Source organism: Cystoisospora suis (genome assembly GCF_002600585.1).
Source record: "Cystoisospora suis strain Wien I chromosome Unknown contig_1637, whole genome shotgun sequence".
Taxonomy (NCBI): domain Eukaryota; phylum Apicomplexa; class Conoidasida; order Eucoccidiorida; family Sarcocystidae; genus Cystoisospora; species Cystoisospora suis.
This window is the reverse complement of record NW_027154437.1, coordinates 17,701-34,012: the sequence shown is the minus strand read 5'-3', so window position 1 is coordinate 34,012 and position 16,312 is coordinate 17,701. Positions and strand designations below refer to the sequence as shown.

General features: G+C 56.0%; 3 protein-coding genes across 3 annotated transcripts in view; 2 read left to right on the top strand and 1 right to left on the bottom strand.

Annotated features, from left to right (window-relative positions):
* The first annotated feature begins 26 nt into the window (after window positions 1-26).
* CSUI_003618 (uncharacterized protein) lies at window positions 27-6,187 on the top strand. Its single transcript, XM_068063814.1, has 5 exons — window positions 27-2,196; window positions 2,391-3,162; window positions 3,538-3,607; window positions 4,443-4,779; window positions 5,132-6,187. The coding sequence occupies exons 1-5, from the start codon at window positions 954-956 to the stop codon at window positions 5,590-5,592; spliced, it is 2,883 nt and encodes a 960-aa protein (XP_067924211.1). The 5' UTR covers window positions 27-953; the 3' UTR covers window positions 5,593-6,187.
* Window positions 6,188-7,934: 1,747 nt separating this feature from the next.
* On the bottom strand, window positions 7,935-10,694 carry CSUI_003617 (microneme protein 13). Its single transcript, XM_068063813.1, has 4 exons — window positions 10,005-10,694; window positions 9,396-9,835; window positions 9,075-9,153; window positions 7,935-8,667 (listed from the first exon to the last, which is right to left on the bottom strand). The coding sequence occupies exons 1-4, from the start codon at window positions 10,129-10,131 to the stop codon at window positions 8,099-8,101; spliced, it is 1,215 nt and encodes a 404-aa protein (XP_067924210.1). The 5' UTR covers window positions 10,132-10,694; the 3' UTR covers window positions 7,935-8,098.
* A 3,427-nt stretch (window positions 10,695-14,121) lies between these two features.
* The window catches only part of CSUI_003616 (microneme protein), a 3,408-nt gene continuing 1,217 nt past the window's right edge, over window positions 14,122-16,312 (top strand). The window contains exons 1-3 of the mRNA XM_068063812.1: window positions 14,122-14,361; window positions 14,494-15,645; window positions 15,830-16,311. Of these exons, the coding sequence (XP_067924209.1) occupies window positions 14,309-14,361; window positions 14,494-15,645; window positions 15,830-16,311 (1,687 nt within the window). The 5' untranslated portion in view covers window positions 14,122-14,308. The remainder of the gene's footprint in view (window positions 14,362-14,493; window positions 15,646-15,829; window position 16,312) is intronic.

Sequence of the window (16,312 nt, the reverse complement as noted above, 5' to 3'; positions counted from 1 at the left end):
CGTGCTAGCTCCTTAGATGCTTTGATGTTGAACGCTCTTCTTTCTTGAGAGACCGGTGCTATTCTGCATGTTCCGTTCTTACCGACGCGTCAGCGGACGCGTGATTCTCGATGTCCCCCTAACCGGCATGGTATACCGCCTGGAGTACACACACCCGGTGACCGGCCACATAGCGGTGCGGGGTAGACGGTCCCTAACAGTCTCCGTAGATAACGGTCTATGTGGCACCATTCGTCCAGCACTTTCTGTTGATACCAAAACTGTGATTCTCAACTGCGTGAAACGCCCGGACTGCAGTGAGACGGGATTCTAGCATCCCGCCGGACTATTTCTAGTCTGCAAGAGCCCCAGACGCTGTTTCCTCCCGCGCATGCTTGCTCACCAGAACTGTCTCTGGTATTGCATGTAACGAATTGTGACCCGTGGGCCAGGCTTTCTTCAGGCTTAGGCATTCAAGGCCGCAATCATATGTAGGTCAAAATCGCCTGTTTTCTTTCTACAGGCGCATGAGGGACAGTTTCCTATCCTCTACATCTTCCCGGTATTACCCCACGAGACCCCACCCTCGCTACCAGTGGCTGGGACGCCTTGCAGTCCCCGTGTGTGTGTGCCGAACGGCGAGGTTTCTGTCCCTCAGGAGAGTCCGCTTCTTTTTCGGTTCTGCTCCACTTACTTCGTGTTTCCCAGTGTGCCGCGCACATTTGGGTCTGCAGTTTTTCTGGAGTTCCGCGGGCTAAGAGAGTCCGTGTCTCGGTCCGCGACAGCGGCTTTCACGTGGCCGTCGCTGGCCGGTGGCTTGTAAGCTACCGTGGGTAAGGTAGCACGGACTTTTTCTAGTGTGCGCGCTGAACCATGATTCTAAAGAAGGGCTGTTGAATTTTTCTCCTTACTGTCCTGTGTGCGAGGTCTCCCTTCTATAAGAAGAGGGCTCTTGGCAATGTAACCACGACATAATGCCAGCTTCCAAACAACAAATACAGCGGCAACCCCCGCGGTTTTTCCGCGAACATACTTCCGCACCACGTGGATTCGACGCCTGCCCTTCTCCAACTACAGCACTACAAGCGCCCAGCAACTGCCAGACACAGGAGGCCGGCCCCACATTTTGCCCCGACATCGGAGAATATCTCTCCTTCGATTTTTGTGCAGAAGAAGCTCGGCCCGACAAACAAAATGTCGACCTTGAGGCTGCGCATCGCGGGACGCTGATAACTCGGAAAGCGGCGTCGCGTGTTTCAACGTCAAGGATATTTGCTGGCGCCTCCCAAGACGCAGCTGGGGAACTTGCACAGAGTGGCGTAGCAGCGACCCCCTCTCCATTCATCCGCGCTGCGCACCCCGGAAAGTTTCCCTCCTCCGGCACCGATGTCTCCAATAAAAAGCCGGCGGTAGAACACGAAGCACGCGCAGCCGGCGCGGATTCTATAGCGTTCGGAAAAATACAATCTCTTCCCCTGCCAGGACAGAATCCCATCCCTACTGCATGGGGAATCCTCCTCTCTTGTGGTGCAGTAGTCCTCACTTGGTTACAAGATCCTCTTCTCACTCTTCTTGCCTCTTCGATTACAGCTCTTACCACTCTATCTGTCGTGCGGGTTAATGACTCTGAAGCGCCATCACAGTCACAAGTGGGGGATGGCGGTGACCGTGGAACCAGAAATGTGGCTGTTGCTGCGGTTGGAGCAAGTGGGCAGCTCTGTGACGGGGTGGCGGCATTGACCATTGGACTTGGCATCACCACCGCTGTCCTGTGCTCTGCAGCGGCTAAAAAGGAGACGAGCTGTCCGTCTTCTCTCCTGTCGGGGGAAGAAGACAAAAGCGAGAGAATACCGGGGGAGAAAGAGGAGACGGCGCGAGTTCTCTCTTCCTCTTCGTGTTCGGCAAATTGCTCAAGGATGTCAGCTGGTGTTGGGCTCTCGAAGGAGGACAATGTTGAGAAAGGACATCATCAGTACCGGGATGGCGTTCTCTTTGGAGACGCGGAGCGAGGCATTGCCTTGTCGGAGGAAGTGTGCTTGACAAAGCAGGGACACGGAAGAGACCTCCATTCTCAGCGAGTTGGGGTGTTCGCAAAGAATGGAAAAGAAGAAGAACCTGAAGCCGGAAAATTGCATGAGACCATGAAGCTGAAGCAAGGAAAAACTCTGGATCCTTTCTTAGCTCTCCGCACGTGCTTTGTCGGCGTCTGGATAAGCGGTAAGAACTACAGATGGGCAGGTCTCACAACACTCACACTCAGGGTTCAGAAACACGTCATGGCTATGCGCGGCCCGCTGTATGAGAGCACTTCTGCATCGAACCCTTCTGCAGAGGTTGCGAGTCCGCACGTATGGGTGTCTCCATACACGCATGTCCCACGCTTTTTTCTCGTCCGACTGTTGTTTTTTCAGCCTATGCAGGTATTTTGCTCTCTTTTCTTCTCCGGTGGTCGACGCCTTCCCTTCTTCGATTCTTCTTTTCCCCATCCTCTTCACCCCCTATGCTATTCTTTCTTTCAACGGCCTGCATCTCTTTACGACTTTTTGCGCTGCCGTTTTCGGTGGTTGCTTTGACGGCAAAAGCTGCTCTCCTCTCGCTGCATGATCATCTACCTCCAGTCCTTTCTGGCTGTGCAACTCTCCTGGCCATTCCTCTTCTACTTTTTGCAAGTCGCAAAGAAGCGCCGGTGACGGAAAGCGTGCGGGACGCTAGTACGAGGCCTTCCGCGTACGAGGAGCAGGGACCTTTCTTCGCTGACATGGAAATATCCGGAGGCTGGTCTCCTCGCGCTGGCGGAGAGAGACAGACCTATTACAGATTGCAGTCAATTCTCACCATCGTTGTTGTGACACAGATTACCGTTGCCGTCATTTTGGTCCTACGTCTGATATATCGTGGGCTGATCCTTGTCCGGAGAGAAACAGTACACAGGGACACGTCAGGTTTGAGGACGGTGCTCGGAGGCCACGTCGAAGGAGGGACAGAAATAGATGGGGATGGAAGAGATGTTTTCAGGACAGAGGGGGCTATTGGACGGGGGGACACACATACACCGCCGTCAACCTTGACGGAGATTGAAAAGAAGCGGAAGATTCTTCTTCGTCTGTTGCGCCCGCCAAAGGCCGAAGAACTACGGGCATTTTGCCCGTTCCTTGCTAGCTTCTTCGTCCAGAGTGCTGTGAGGTAAGCTTCCGTGTTTGCATTACGGTCCCCACACGGTGCACACAAACGAGTGACTTCATCTCCTTTTGTGCTATTTTCGGGTGCTTCAGCGGATGCCATTTGTGGATATATGATGTTAAGCGTATGCCTGGGACGACGTTCCCCGTACTTTCAGGCAAACGCTTACCCGCGCGCGCGCGAGGAAGTGTCGGTATCAACGCTACATGTGTATCGTTCTCTTTTTCAAGACCGTGTACGTCACCTTTATCCAGAGAAGCGTACATACCCCAGTGTTCGTGAAAATCGGCGACATGGGGTTCAAAGCTCATTTTGTGTCTCACTCTACCAGACCGCCGTCACTGTACGCTTGCTCGGTTGTGCCTCCTGCTTCTCCAGGGTCGTCTTATATTCGTCTATGATGAAAGTCGCCGCCTCCGGAGGCGTTAACGCTCTTGCGGCCCATCAGGTGTGGTTTCCTGGCTGCGCTGTCGGTCCCCGTGAAGACAGCCTGCGTGTCTCCAGCTCAGCTGTCCGCAGTAAGAACACTGCTGAACAGCCCTTGTTTTTTTCTTTCCTCCACAGGTTCGGATACAGTTCCTGTTGAGAAAGGTTGAGATCAGAACACGTAGGGCAGACTTACCACTTTGTAAAAAGTCTGTAGGAGTAGCTGGTACGTATTCATTATACTCGCCGTATAAGCACCAAGCCGGTTGAATATCTTGGTACCAGTAGGTACTGCACTCATAATCCTCACAGCAGAGAAACATGAACGATTCTCTACCACTGATCGTACTCTCATCATGTGATGACCCTAGAAAATTGTTTCAGAGGTAGTGCTACGTCGCATCAACCCCTGAAGCACCGCACATATTCGAGGAAGCACTACTTCTGAGGCCCGTCCTCAAGGCTGGATGTTTTGTGCACTTTCGTAGTTCACTGGAAGTGCTTCCGTTATGTGCATCCATTTCCAAAGGGTACCGCTACGTACCACGGTTTTGAATGAAGTCCTTAAGTGGAGAACAACTCAGCACGGCTAGTCGTCGGCGTCAGTATTTTGCTGCTGCATTTGCCGCGGCGCGCCTTCTAGTTTCACCGCCCACTCGCAGCTCGCCCGTGTCCAACTGCCGGCCACTTCGAGGCAGGTAGGCTTCCGTCGCGACAAAGCGTGCATAACGCCCCCGGAATCACTGTTGCTTATGCCAGCGGGAGAAAAGCAATTAGGAAACGAGACGCCACTCTCGACGGAACCGCATTGCAGCAGAGTAGCGTGTCGGTTCGCACTTTTGTCTTTCGTTGTTCAGGTAGCGTCAAGTGTGTACACAGTGCATGCCCTGCCCTGCGAGGCTCTGACCCAAGTGACACAGTCTGTCATTCACCGAGCAGAAGCCGTCCTGTCTGCCACAACTGAAACCGCCAAACAAGCGCTCCCAGCAACGCCCCCAAGTTCTCAAAAGGCGACTTGTGCGAAGACATCTGCGCCGCGAGGAAAAAGGGTGCAGCCACAAATTATGCGCCTCGATCCAGAGGCGAAGAAGAGGCACTCAGAATTTTTAGGGCAGGTTCATCGGCGGCTGCTCTACACAGCCGCGTGGATGGGGTTAGCAGCCGCTGCATCGGTGGCCCTGATTGGAACTGCGTGTAAGCCAACCAAAACATATGTGAGAGTAGTGTCTTCGGTCGCTGCCGGAGAGAACTCCAATGCTTTACCCGTAGACCCACCCCAGCCAGGCGAGGCTTCGGTGGTGCTGAACCCGACTTCTGCTTCGACCATCCTGAAGCTGAGGACCTGCTTTGGGCCGCTTAACGAACTGCGGGGTTGCCCCCGCCCTCACCTGTGTGATCGTTCGGCTTGAGGAACGGTTCGCAAAAACTCTGGTCGAGTGATGCGTCGGCCAGCCTCAGTTGGTGGTAACAAGCGGGATACACTCCAACTAATCCTCTCTTTGAGCCTACTTGCGGTTCTGCTTGTCTTTCTGTGGGCTGTCTTCAGTTGCCTTCAGTCTCAAAACCTCCAGTCGCGGGCTGTCTGCTACGCTGTTCTTCTCCTGTCTGGCGAGCACACCTGCCCTTGTCCTGCTGCCTGTGACAGCCGCTTTCGAAGGCCTGTTACTCCACGGGGAGCAGCTCCGGGCAATTGTTCTTGCGTATCTGGGTTCTCTCCCCCTGCCCTTGGGAATTTTGTTGTACTCTCGGTTCCAGAATAGCCACCGGACCTTTCCAGGTCGCTATTTGGCACCAGAAGAAAAAGCAAACTGGACCGATGCGAAGACTGGAGGAATATCGCACTGTACGGGTGCCGGGGCCCAGGAAGGCGACGACACGCCTTCGTATGTAGCTGCAACCGTCTGGCTGCTGCCGCTCGTTTATAATTTGGGAAGAGCGAGTGTCTTTGGTAGAGCGTGGTGTCGTGGGAGATACATAGAAGGCGAAAAAACGACGGGAAAACAGTGATAGCAGAAGAGGCACGAAACTCTGCGTTGGATCCCTGAGGAGCCCCGTACGGGCCCAGTCAGGGAATAGCCGACCAGTGCCCATGTGCAAAAGCAGGGGAGTCTCGTGTTCCAGAGCCAAACTCATAGCGGGACACGAGGTTGGACAGACTGGGTTCTCGATGAAGGGGCATTCTGAGCTGAAAGAGACAGATGGAGCTTGAAACCGAGCGACTGATTTTTTTTTTTCGCAAGTCATGATCCGTATGAGCTACCCGGTAGGTTGTAGATCAGCCCACCACGTACGTGTCGTGCAGAACTGAGGCTTGATGGGGCGGGCACGCTTGCGCTCTGACTTCGAGTGAAACAAGCGGAAGGGTTGATCCTCCCCCTCGGACTGCAGTTGCTCCGGGCGTGGTAACACCTACCAGTAGGAGTGTTCCAAGCGTAGCGGGGTAAGCAGCAGTCGTGCGAAATCAGGAGCGACCCGGAGCAGCAGACGCTTTACTGCAATCCATGTTGTCCTTAAGCTGCAGGCAGGCGTTGCCCTTGAGTACGTTTGTCTTGCATCTAGAAATGAACGGCTCGGCTGCCTACCTGTGAAGGGGTGCTGCCGATCAAAGGCTGGGTCCGGAAGACTGAACGCGCCATTACTTTGCGTCGCATGTAATACGGTCCTACGCCGCGAAAATATCCGGCTGTGCTTGGCGACGTTTCATTTATTGTTCGTGAACTCACGACAGCAGGTGCGGCGGCTTTTCTTCCACGCGTTTTCGTGTGAGAGCACCAATGAGTTCACGTTGGGGCGCTTCCGAGGAGGGTCGCAGTTACCCCTCCCACCAGTGTTCCTCTGGCGTCTCGCGGGCGGCGTGCTAACAATTGCGTGAATGTCAGCGTTTCACATCACAAAAGCGGAAAGGTCACATACTTGACCTGCTCTCCGCAGGCAGGAACGCACGCTTTGCCTCATGCCTGGCGCCGCGCGATTGAATTGTCTGGATGGGACAATTCGATCCGCGCTGATTCGAGGGTACACTACTTCTGAAGCCCTTACGTATGTAGGTAGAAAGAAGTCACGCAGGCAGGGTTTCCTGACGCATAGTTAGTGGGCTCGCCGTACGCGCGAGGAGCCTCCCGCCCCCATCCTAGTATCTCGTCGAGCAGCGCACTCGGAGTTGCTCGGCGAAGAGTAGCGGACAAGGGAACGTGCGCTTATGCCAGTCCGGTCACCACACCCGCGCGAAGTCCCGAAAGAAGATTGAGCGGGCGTTCGAGATTACACTGCGGCGAAGCGCGTCGTCGTTCCACGCACAATCTTTCGGGAATTTGCGCGAATGTGGTGACCGAACTGGCATAAGCGCACGTTCCCTTGTCCGAATACTGAGTTGCAGTTGGTGATGCTAGAGACGATTGAATGTTTGAGCGGGCGTTCACGGCTACACTGCCGCGAACCGCATCGTCGTTCCACGCGCAAACATTCAATCGTCTCTTAAGCATCACCAACTGCAACTCACTCAGTATTCCCCCCTTCAGGTCATGTATTGCGTCGCTAGCGTGAAGAAGAGGACGCAACTGAGGATATAGGCCTCATGGAACCTCGCGCATGAAACCGGGGGCGATGTGCCGTCCTAGCAACTCGGACAAAGCGCCTACGTTCAGCGACATTGCCTGGCTCATGAACCCACTGGCTGGTCACACCGTCTTACCCCAAGGTCTGTAATATGGGCGCTTCAAGTGGGCGCGGACCGCACGCCGCGCTGCCGGTAGTTCCGCTGTCCACGGCACTCAGTCTTCCTGCTGCCCAACCGTCCCTCTCTTCCCACGCTCGTGAAAAGCCGTATCGCACACGGGTCCAGCTAGACGTTTTTTCTGTGTACCAATAGCAGGTTTACGTGACGTAGGCATCTACGTCGTGTGCGTGGAGCAGCGGCCTACGTTTTTAATGTGTGCAGCAGCATCCGCCTGCGTTGTGTGCGGGTTGAACAAGCGCAGCTGTCCCACGATGCTCACTCTTAGGCATTTGTTCCCTACGTGGCCATGGACTGTTCACTGTATTTTTCAGCCTTCGTCAGCCCCGCCCCCCCTTTTCATGTACTCCCCAACACTGGGCGCGGACACACGCTGGTCCCAGAGAAAGATCTCTGCGAGAGCGTCTCGAAAAGGCCCGTGCCGGAACGCGGCGGGTGCCCACATCAAAGAAGACAAGTGTCCGAACGGGTCAGAGTTTGAGGGGATTCTACATTGCCGAACTACCGGTCACCGCCTTGTAGCTCGCGCGACGCGTTAGCAGCATCGCCAGCTACTCAAAGACGATTATCCTAATGCCCTGGGACGTGGACGTAGCAGTCTCACTTCCTAGGATTTGGCGGCATCTGAGAACTACATTTCGCGTGGGACCACCCACTTCACGCAAATAACCACACCACTGGAGACAACTAGCGGGACAGATCCCATATTCAAACGTACACCCCACTACGGTACAGCGGTCCGGAACCAGAGAAGGGCAGTGCTATCACGAAACGGTCCTCCTACAGTTCCGTAGACCCACCGCTGGAAGCAAAGGCCTCAACGACTGACGTCAGCATGCCTGCCTCTGCTGGCCCATGTACAGTAAACCTAGACACTGGTCCGCAGCCACTTTGCCTTACTGTGTAGCCAGCGTCACGCACGTCGTTTTGTTGGCCGTTCAACCAGACAGAGATCTTGTCATTACTGTAGCCCAAACTGAGCCGGAAGCTTTCTTTCGGCCCCGCACCCAGGTCGAACGAGGTGGTTTGTACGCTTCCGCCGCTCTTGAACGCTATCCTGCCCCCTTCCTGAAGCTGTACACTGTGACAGTTTCCTAACTCAACACTTAGAGTCGGCGTGCCTTTTGGTACGTCTAAGGTCACTTGCTGGCCTTCACGGACCTCCACGGCGGTGACTACTTGCTGCGTACGTTGCAGGTCAGCGTCCTCGCCTGGTAGAGGTGGTCGGCATTTCGGTGGGTTTGACCGTGTCGCTTCGCAGACCTCACCAGCAGCGCATGGGAATGTGGCCATATCCATTGATCGGAGCAATCTATCAGGTATCGTCTTGTGGTTAGTAGACGTGGGATCTGCAAAACACAAAAGAGACAGCAACCCCCACTACAGCTGAATGCGGTTCACACATCAATCACTGCGCCAACGAAGTCGACATCAGTGAAGGCGGAGACAGTGCTTTAGCCGGTGAGTCAGCGTCTTCCGAGCCGTGCTAACCAACAGCAACAAACCAAGCCCGCAGTGAACAGGCGCTAAGTACGAAGTCTTCAACTACCTTACTGACACACCAGCTGCTCTCTTGTTCTCTCGACCTGTGAATCCTGTGGAATCGTAGTTCTCTGGCAAAAGCTGAAGTCTGTTGACGCGCACTTTACTGTCTCAATCAAGCACGCCCTTGCGTATGTCGGATCAGAGGCAGAAACTGCGGACAGCCAACACGTAGCGGCTTCCTGTCGACGCTCGAACACCAGAGAGAACTCACCCGCTCGACCGCCAGCACATGGTACGACTCCACGGCAGTTGTCAGCGCACACGCTGAGCCTCTCAAAGCGAAGCGACGCCTAAGGAAAGAACAGCGTATACGGTGGGACATATTGTTAGCTGGCATCGTAGTGTTTGAGCCAAGCAACTTTCAAACCAGCTCTGCGTTGCCAGCCGGGGAACAGCTCGCATCGTGCAGACAGCCTGCTCTGCTAGCAGATATTCTGTTGTGTGTGGAGGCCGGCACGTCGGCTCTGGCCCTGTGACCGCATTGCAAGCAAATCTGCTACCCAGAGTTCGCGGCGATTGAAGGACGGCGTACCGCATTGTAGCATCGCCACGAGAACTCGTCCTGGCCTTTGTGTCCTCTGTCGAACCTGGCGACAAAATTTGACCTGATGAACATGCATTCCTTGTTGGCCCACTCTTGTCGGGGGGAGCAGTGCTCCTTTTTGTATTCCTCTCCCCACCGAAGCATGGTATTGCCGACCGGAACCTTCACCGTCCTCGGCGTAACACTACCCTGACAGGGAATATTCTTCAGGCAGTCGTCCAGGCAGTACACTTGAACGTCGCTCAAGTCCATAGTATTCTTTAGGTAGCAGGCATAACTCTTCTTGTCAGCATCGTCTTGCCCTATAGAGCCGAACCGAGCAACCACTTCTCCGCCGGAGCAATCCTCCTTTCGCAGGGCACTACTGTTACTCGCGCACAAGCTCTTGAAATGCTCCGTGCACTTGGCGTCCAGAAGACTCTGCAGTGCTGCACACCAGAGCAACCAAGCAGGCACAAGTGTCGGCACGCGGGCCACGGCTAGTCCGCCATTCTAAGATTGACTGGAAGGAGCTCTTGCTTGCTGCGCCTAGCAGGCGACCGTACACTAAATCGCCCTTTGCTTGAATTCAGTCGTGCTCTATCACAGCCGGCTTACTGGGGTGCTGCTTGTCACCAAGGGTAGAAGCAGTCTCCGCCGCAACCTGTTGGGTGACGGCACTGTGACTGAACACAGCTGCTATCGCCAGAGATCCGGCGCCTTTGAGACCAGCTGCAAGCTTCATGTTTTCGGTTTGGGTGTAGTCTGTCCGAAGGACGGGCGGATTCCTTAGCACCACAACTCCAGGGCAGCTCACAGGTGAGACTGCGGACAGCCGCAGGCGAGCAGCTCGCAGAAAAACGTCTTCGCAACCAGCAGGGTGGAGCGGGCCCAGTGCTAGAGCCCGGCTTCGTGAACCCCTATGACAGCATACGACCGCAGTCGCGGAGAACGGCCCGTGCTTCGGATTTGAGAGAGTCCGAGGTAGCGATTTGGAGGAGAAAACAGTAGTGGGACACAGCGGGCCAGACAAAACAGCGCCCTCAATCTCTTCGGAATTTTTCCTGGCAAAGTTGTGACCGCCCGGAGTGCATTCCACGACAGACCCTTACCCCGCGCATCCGAAACAGTATGTGAACAAACGCTTCTGCTCGCCTGTGGACGGCGACAATTGGGTTACCCGAAGGGACTTCGGAGGAGGGGGTGGGCGGCGCCCCGGGCTGGCAACGCCCGCCATCGCTAGCTCCCCCCTGTATGCGACAGGCTAGCCATGAAACACCCTTTCCCCCTACCACCTCTTTGGCCCGGTATGCCGTGTGCGACGTCAGTGAGACCGGAGAAGGCAGCCTGATGCCCCAAAAGGCTGCATGAGCCGCCCGCCTTTCATGGGGGTACGGGAAAAAGCCACCTGCGACCAACCCTGCGCGTGGACTGACCTGGCTAGCGACACCACCACCGTTCTTCTCCGTTTACTTCCCTCTTTCGTGTCTGCTCCCGCCTTGTTCATGTCCGAGCAAACAAGGGAGACGGGTAAACTAGAAGACTGGAAAATGGTTTTGCCAGAAAGTCTCGTTGCTGAGTATGACCGAGCCCGTTTTATGGCGGTCCTGGAGAAGCGCGACCCCGAAGGGAGGGGACAGGGCTGTGAAGTGGACAGCACCGTCCCCTCCGCCGCCACGGTTCGCCGAGTCCGATGTTCTTCGTGCGTAGACACTGGCACTAGTTGAGGAAAGCGAACAGTGGGAAATGGCACTGCCGAAAGCACCTCTCTGACAAGCCTTTCCCGTGACAGGGTACTGGCCGGTATACGGCCAGAGAGCTTCGGTTAGCACCACGCTGTACTGAGTCCTCCTTCCCACGAGAAACAGCGCTCTCCTCGGGAAATCCAGGTGGATGTTGGGACAAAGTAGCAGCGACTGGAACTATAAAGAGGTCAACAGTGGTAAGAGGAGGACGTGAGGGCGTCTTCGCAGGGGCAGCGGAGAAAAAAGACCAGCCCTCCATCCAGTCAGCTGCCGCGCTCAACCGGAAACTAAGCGGCCTGTTGTGATGGAGCCTGTCTCGGAAAGCGCTCTCAAGGGAACCTCACGTTCAGTGTGTCACTAATACCAGAGCATATATCTACTAGCTGGGCAGCACACTTGACAGCCTCCGACAACTGGAACGTTGGAATTCGAGGTTGCACAGGTGTGCACGTGGTACCTCTGTGGAGAGGATTGAGTGTCGCGGCCCCCAGTTTCGCGACTGCTGTTGTCAACGAAGGTCTGCGACTCTCTGCCGAACTGCTCAGAACACACTGGGCAGTCAAAGGCGTGCGGGTTTGGGCAGGTCTCTGAAGAATTCGGTAGCGTGCAAATTTTCTCGCGAAACTCAGAACAGGCTCTTGGAGCTCCGGTCAATGCTGACTGAAGCAGCCCAGCTAAGAACATCTTTGCGGCGGGCGCAAGCGGAGAAAAAAAGGTAGAATTAGATCACCTCCGTCGATCAGAGCCAGCAGCTGTCCTTTCCCCGAGGTCTAACGAGAAGCGCAGTGGACTGACGCTTGATCCACGCTCGCGTTTCTGGTTCCGCAGACTCTGGAGAACAGCATTTCGAAGTGTTGGACAGAGGCGAGACAATACCGCCAGTTTCAAGAGGGTGCCCGAGGGGCACCGCACGGATGTTTCTAGTTATGCTGGTGAGATGCGCGGAAGAAGGCCACATGGGTAGTCCGGGGTACTTCCGGGGAAGCTGGCTAGTACTCAGAAGTACAGCAACGGCTATATCTCCCAGCACTAAGCGACAGAAGCCGCGAAAGAGCGGCCAGAAACCCTGACTCTTTCAAGATGGGAAAATCACCCGGCTCTCCGCAAGGGCGAAAGTAGCGAGCAATCAACGGCGCGTGAGCACTGACTCCATGTGGGGGGTTTTGTCCGCAGAGCCGACGCCAAAGTGCCGCGTACCTCGGGCTCACACGATGGGGGGTTGCCGCGGCAAGGTCAGAAACGAGTCTGCTCATTGGGCATGTTCCCAGCACACGGGACGCCCCGTCCAGCTGACCTCCGCAGTCGCCTTCCATGGCCAGTCCGCTGGTGCAGCCAGTGACACTCGCGTTTCCGGAGGCGTCAGCTCTCCCGAAGCCTGTATGCACTGACTGCGAAACTCCGCGTGTGCCGGTGTATGCATGACGTTGTGTGTTCAGCAGAAGCTCCGTAAATCGGCACGGGAATTCGGAGAACTCGGGAAACCTCTTTGCAGTGCCCTCACTTGGAGTTCAACAGGCAACACAGAGAAGCAGAGTAGAGTAAGGATCGGCACGGGCACCACCAAGCAGGATACAAGGGAATGCTGCTGTCCGGAGGCCCGGCTGCGGAGGTGGCACAGCTGCAGCGGCTTCCTGGCTCGCCGCTCAGGGGATTAGCGACCGAAGTCGTCGAACCACGGCGCGCCTTAACGTGACATGCACGCGTGCTTGCCTTCAGACGATACCGCCAGTAGTCCTCTCCTGGTGCACGGAGGAATATACAAGTGACGCCGGACTTCGGACACACCGTCTGGAAGTGTGGGTCCGGGTCTAGGAAACAGATCCGGCTGTCGAGCATCCTAGGCGAATAGCAGCTGTCAGCAGTAGCAGCCGGGTGTGGCCACCGCAATCGGTCGCTCCTGTAGGCTCCCCAATTTATCTGTTCTTCTGTGCGTGTTCGCCCGAGCGAAGGAAAGAACCCGGAAGACCGAACAGAGGGGAGAACGCTCCCGAGGTACAGCCGTGACCGCTGCTCTTGCCCCCGAACCGACTGTCAGCTGGGTCACAATTGGTGGTTGGCCGGCAGAAGACAGTCTTGGCCGCATCTCAAGGGCCAGGGACTTGGTTGGAGGACCGGCTTGCGACACACACATTGATCGGTGGGGACCCTGTCGTTGGAGCGGACTGCGGTTGCCTGGCAATGCACGAGTGTCGCTCGTTACACGTCTTGTTGTTTCAGAGACAACTGGAGCAGCGCACCCAAAGATCGTCCGGTCTGGCGCGCCAGGGGCGACAACGCCCTCTGGAGACCGCTTTCCGGATTCTTAGGACGGCCATACGAACTGCGGGGCACCGCAGACGCAAGTGGCCCGAGACAATACTTGCGTCCTACGGTGCAATAATACCCAGCTTATTGAGTCTACGGCCTACCAGTCTGATGTGTTCTCTGCACACAGACTGAACCGATCCCTGCTTCAGAACGACTGTAGCAGTCACGAGACCACACCGGAGACCACAGCCGCGATCACGTGCGCTTGTGCTCCCTGACGTTCCAGTCTGGGCTTTGAGACTGAGATATGGTGACCCCCCCTATGAGATTCACCCTGTGAGCAGCTGCGACATCCTCTTCGCCACCCGCTCTAGGAGCACAGACACTACAGAGCTACTCGGATGCTTTGCCTTCCTAAGCCTGCTCGTTACTGGAGGCGCCGTTGCTGGCCACCGTACCTCCAGTGGCACCGATCATTCGACGGAGACTCAAAAAGTCCTTATCGTACAAGCCGACCTCTGTGGCTGGGGAGAAGTTGGAAGGCACTCCCGCTCCCGTGATTTAGCGCAAGGCCTGCCTGTGTGCAAGGCGAGGTGGCCGGCATGAATCGATCGGGCGCTGGCTGGCGGTCGGCAGCGCGTGGCCGGAGCATGGGGAGCAGCCAAAAACCAGCGGAAGAGGCTGTGGTCGGGATTCCAGGACGCCTGCCGTGTTTTTGGCAGTATGCTTTACTTTCGGAAAATCAGCCTGTCCCCGCAAGTGCTCCGTGGAAAGGGCCCTCTGTCCCCCGGCTCCTAGCTGGCCCTGTGTCCCGGGTGGCCGTCAGTGACGGTCGCCCAGTTCATTCTTAATGTTTTTTCTTCTTGCCCAATGTGCTAGCTCGCTCGGTTCTTCGCATATGAGACTCCAGGGCAGCCTGTTCGCCTCAAGATGAAGCTGCAGTCGCTGAGACTCCTGGCGCTCTCAGCGGTACTGCTGAACAGGTGAGCTACCGCCGCGAGCGGTACGCTACCGCTTCGTGGTTACGGTTTGTTACGGGGACGAAGCTGCTGCCGTATCGCTCGCCTGGTGCAGACGGGGAGCTTTCTGCCTTTTGTTTGTGCCCATGTATGCAGGACAAACGCCGGTTTGGCTCTACAAGACACTCCCTGCAGCTCTACGGGGATAGATTACTTCGGCTACGACGTTGACAAGATATTTACCGGTCCGGCGACCGAATCAGCAGCAAACTGCCAGAAGGCTTGTCAGCAGAACGCGAAGTGCTCGTTTTGGACTTTCACGCGACTGCGAAGACACTGCTTCTTAAAGGATGGGAGGGCCCCAAGCGGCGCAGTCAAAAACCGCTTGGCAGTCTCAGGCCCGCGTGAATGTCCGTACGACGGCTGCTACGAGGCTAATACCGACTACAACGGCTACGACGTGATCAAAATTGAAGACGGCTCTGTCCCAACACCACAGAAGTGTCACAGTGCCTGCCTGGCTAGCCCCCGGTGTTCTTACTGGACCTTCATTCCGTCAACAAGGAACTGCTCTCTAAAATCCCACTATGCGCCTCGGGGGAAAGTTGCCCACCGTGAGGCAATATCGGGTCCCAGACAGTGCGCTCCACCACATGACTCCACGGGCTGCTACGAAGAGAACACAGACTTCCTCGGCTATGATCTCCAGGTGGCTAACGGCGTTGGCTCCGCCACGCAGTGTCACGCTACGTGCCGGGTCTCCAGCGAATGCAAGTTTTGGACCTGGGTCCCCACCACCCGCAGCTGCAACCTAAAAAGTGAATACGCTCCTCTAGGCCGTGTCTACGCACCTGGCATCGTCAGTGGGCCCAGGAGCTGTGCCGAGAGTCCTCATTTTCCGCCTCCTCACTTCCCACCTGTCGGTCCTCATCCTCCGCCGCCGCCTCCTCCGGATGGATGTCCTCCAGGTTTACCTTGCCCTTTCCCGTCAACCTCGACGTCCCGTTCAGCCCCCCAGCTACACACGTCACTGCCCGTGACCACAATCTCGACTACCTTCACAACACAAACGACTACCGTTTCTCCTTCCACCACGACGGAGAAGTGCCTGGTTCGGAAGATTTTGTTTTCGGCGGGAACTATCGGACGATCGCTGCAGCCTAGTGTGGCAGCCTGCCGTTCCGTCTGCCGAGCTAACGAGAGGTGCCAATACTTCAGCTATCGGAAGGAATTCAAGCTATGCGTGCTAAAAAGCGGTGTTGGACCGGAAACGCTGATTCCGGAAGACCAAACTGTGTCTGGACACAGGTAATTTGTACGGCAGCCCCCTGAGCAGCTCTTTCTGTATACTCTGTCTGCCCGGCATTTCGGATCGATCGGTCCAAGCAGCTAGCTACCCGTCCCTTTGACCGGTTGGTGTGGCCCCTCAGTCTCATGATGTTCGAAACATTGGGTTTGTTGACGTGGCGGGCTGCCTCTCTTTTGCTTGCAGAGACTGCCTTGAGAATGATCCGCAGGATCTGCCCCAGGGGACCTGGCCGCCACCCCTGCCTCCTTCCATGGCTAGCAACACGGAATACCTCGGAACGGTGGTCGACTCCATGGCGGGGGTTTTGTCGGCAGAACACTGCAAGATTCTGTGTCTTGTTACTAGCGGGTGCGAGTTCTTTGTCTTTCGTGACAGCCACTGTCTACTCAAGCAGGGCCTCGAGGGCCGGATTCGCAGCAGGGGGTTTGTGTCAGGAGAGGTTATCGATCCGAACCAAGCAACCGCTATTTCAAAGTGCGCCGTCCAAGGCCAAAGGTATCAAGATGTGCCAGGAGACTCCACACCATTCACCGGCGAGGTCTCCCTGAATGCCCTGAGTTGCATGAAGTCGTGCCAGGCCGAGTCCGGAAGCGACGATACTGATCCAACACCTCCAGGTGGTTCAGGAGGAGATACTGATCCAACACCTCCAGGTGGTTCAGGAGG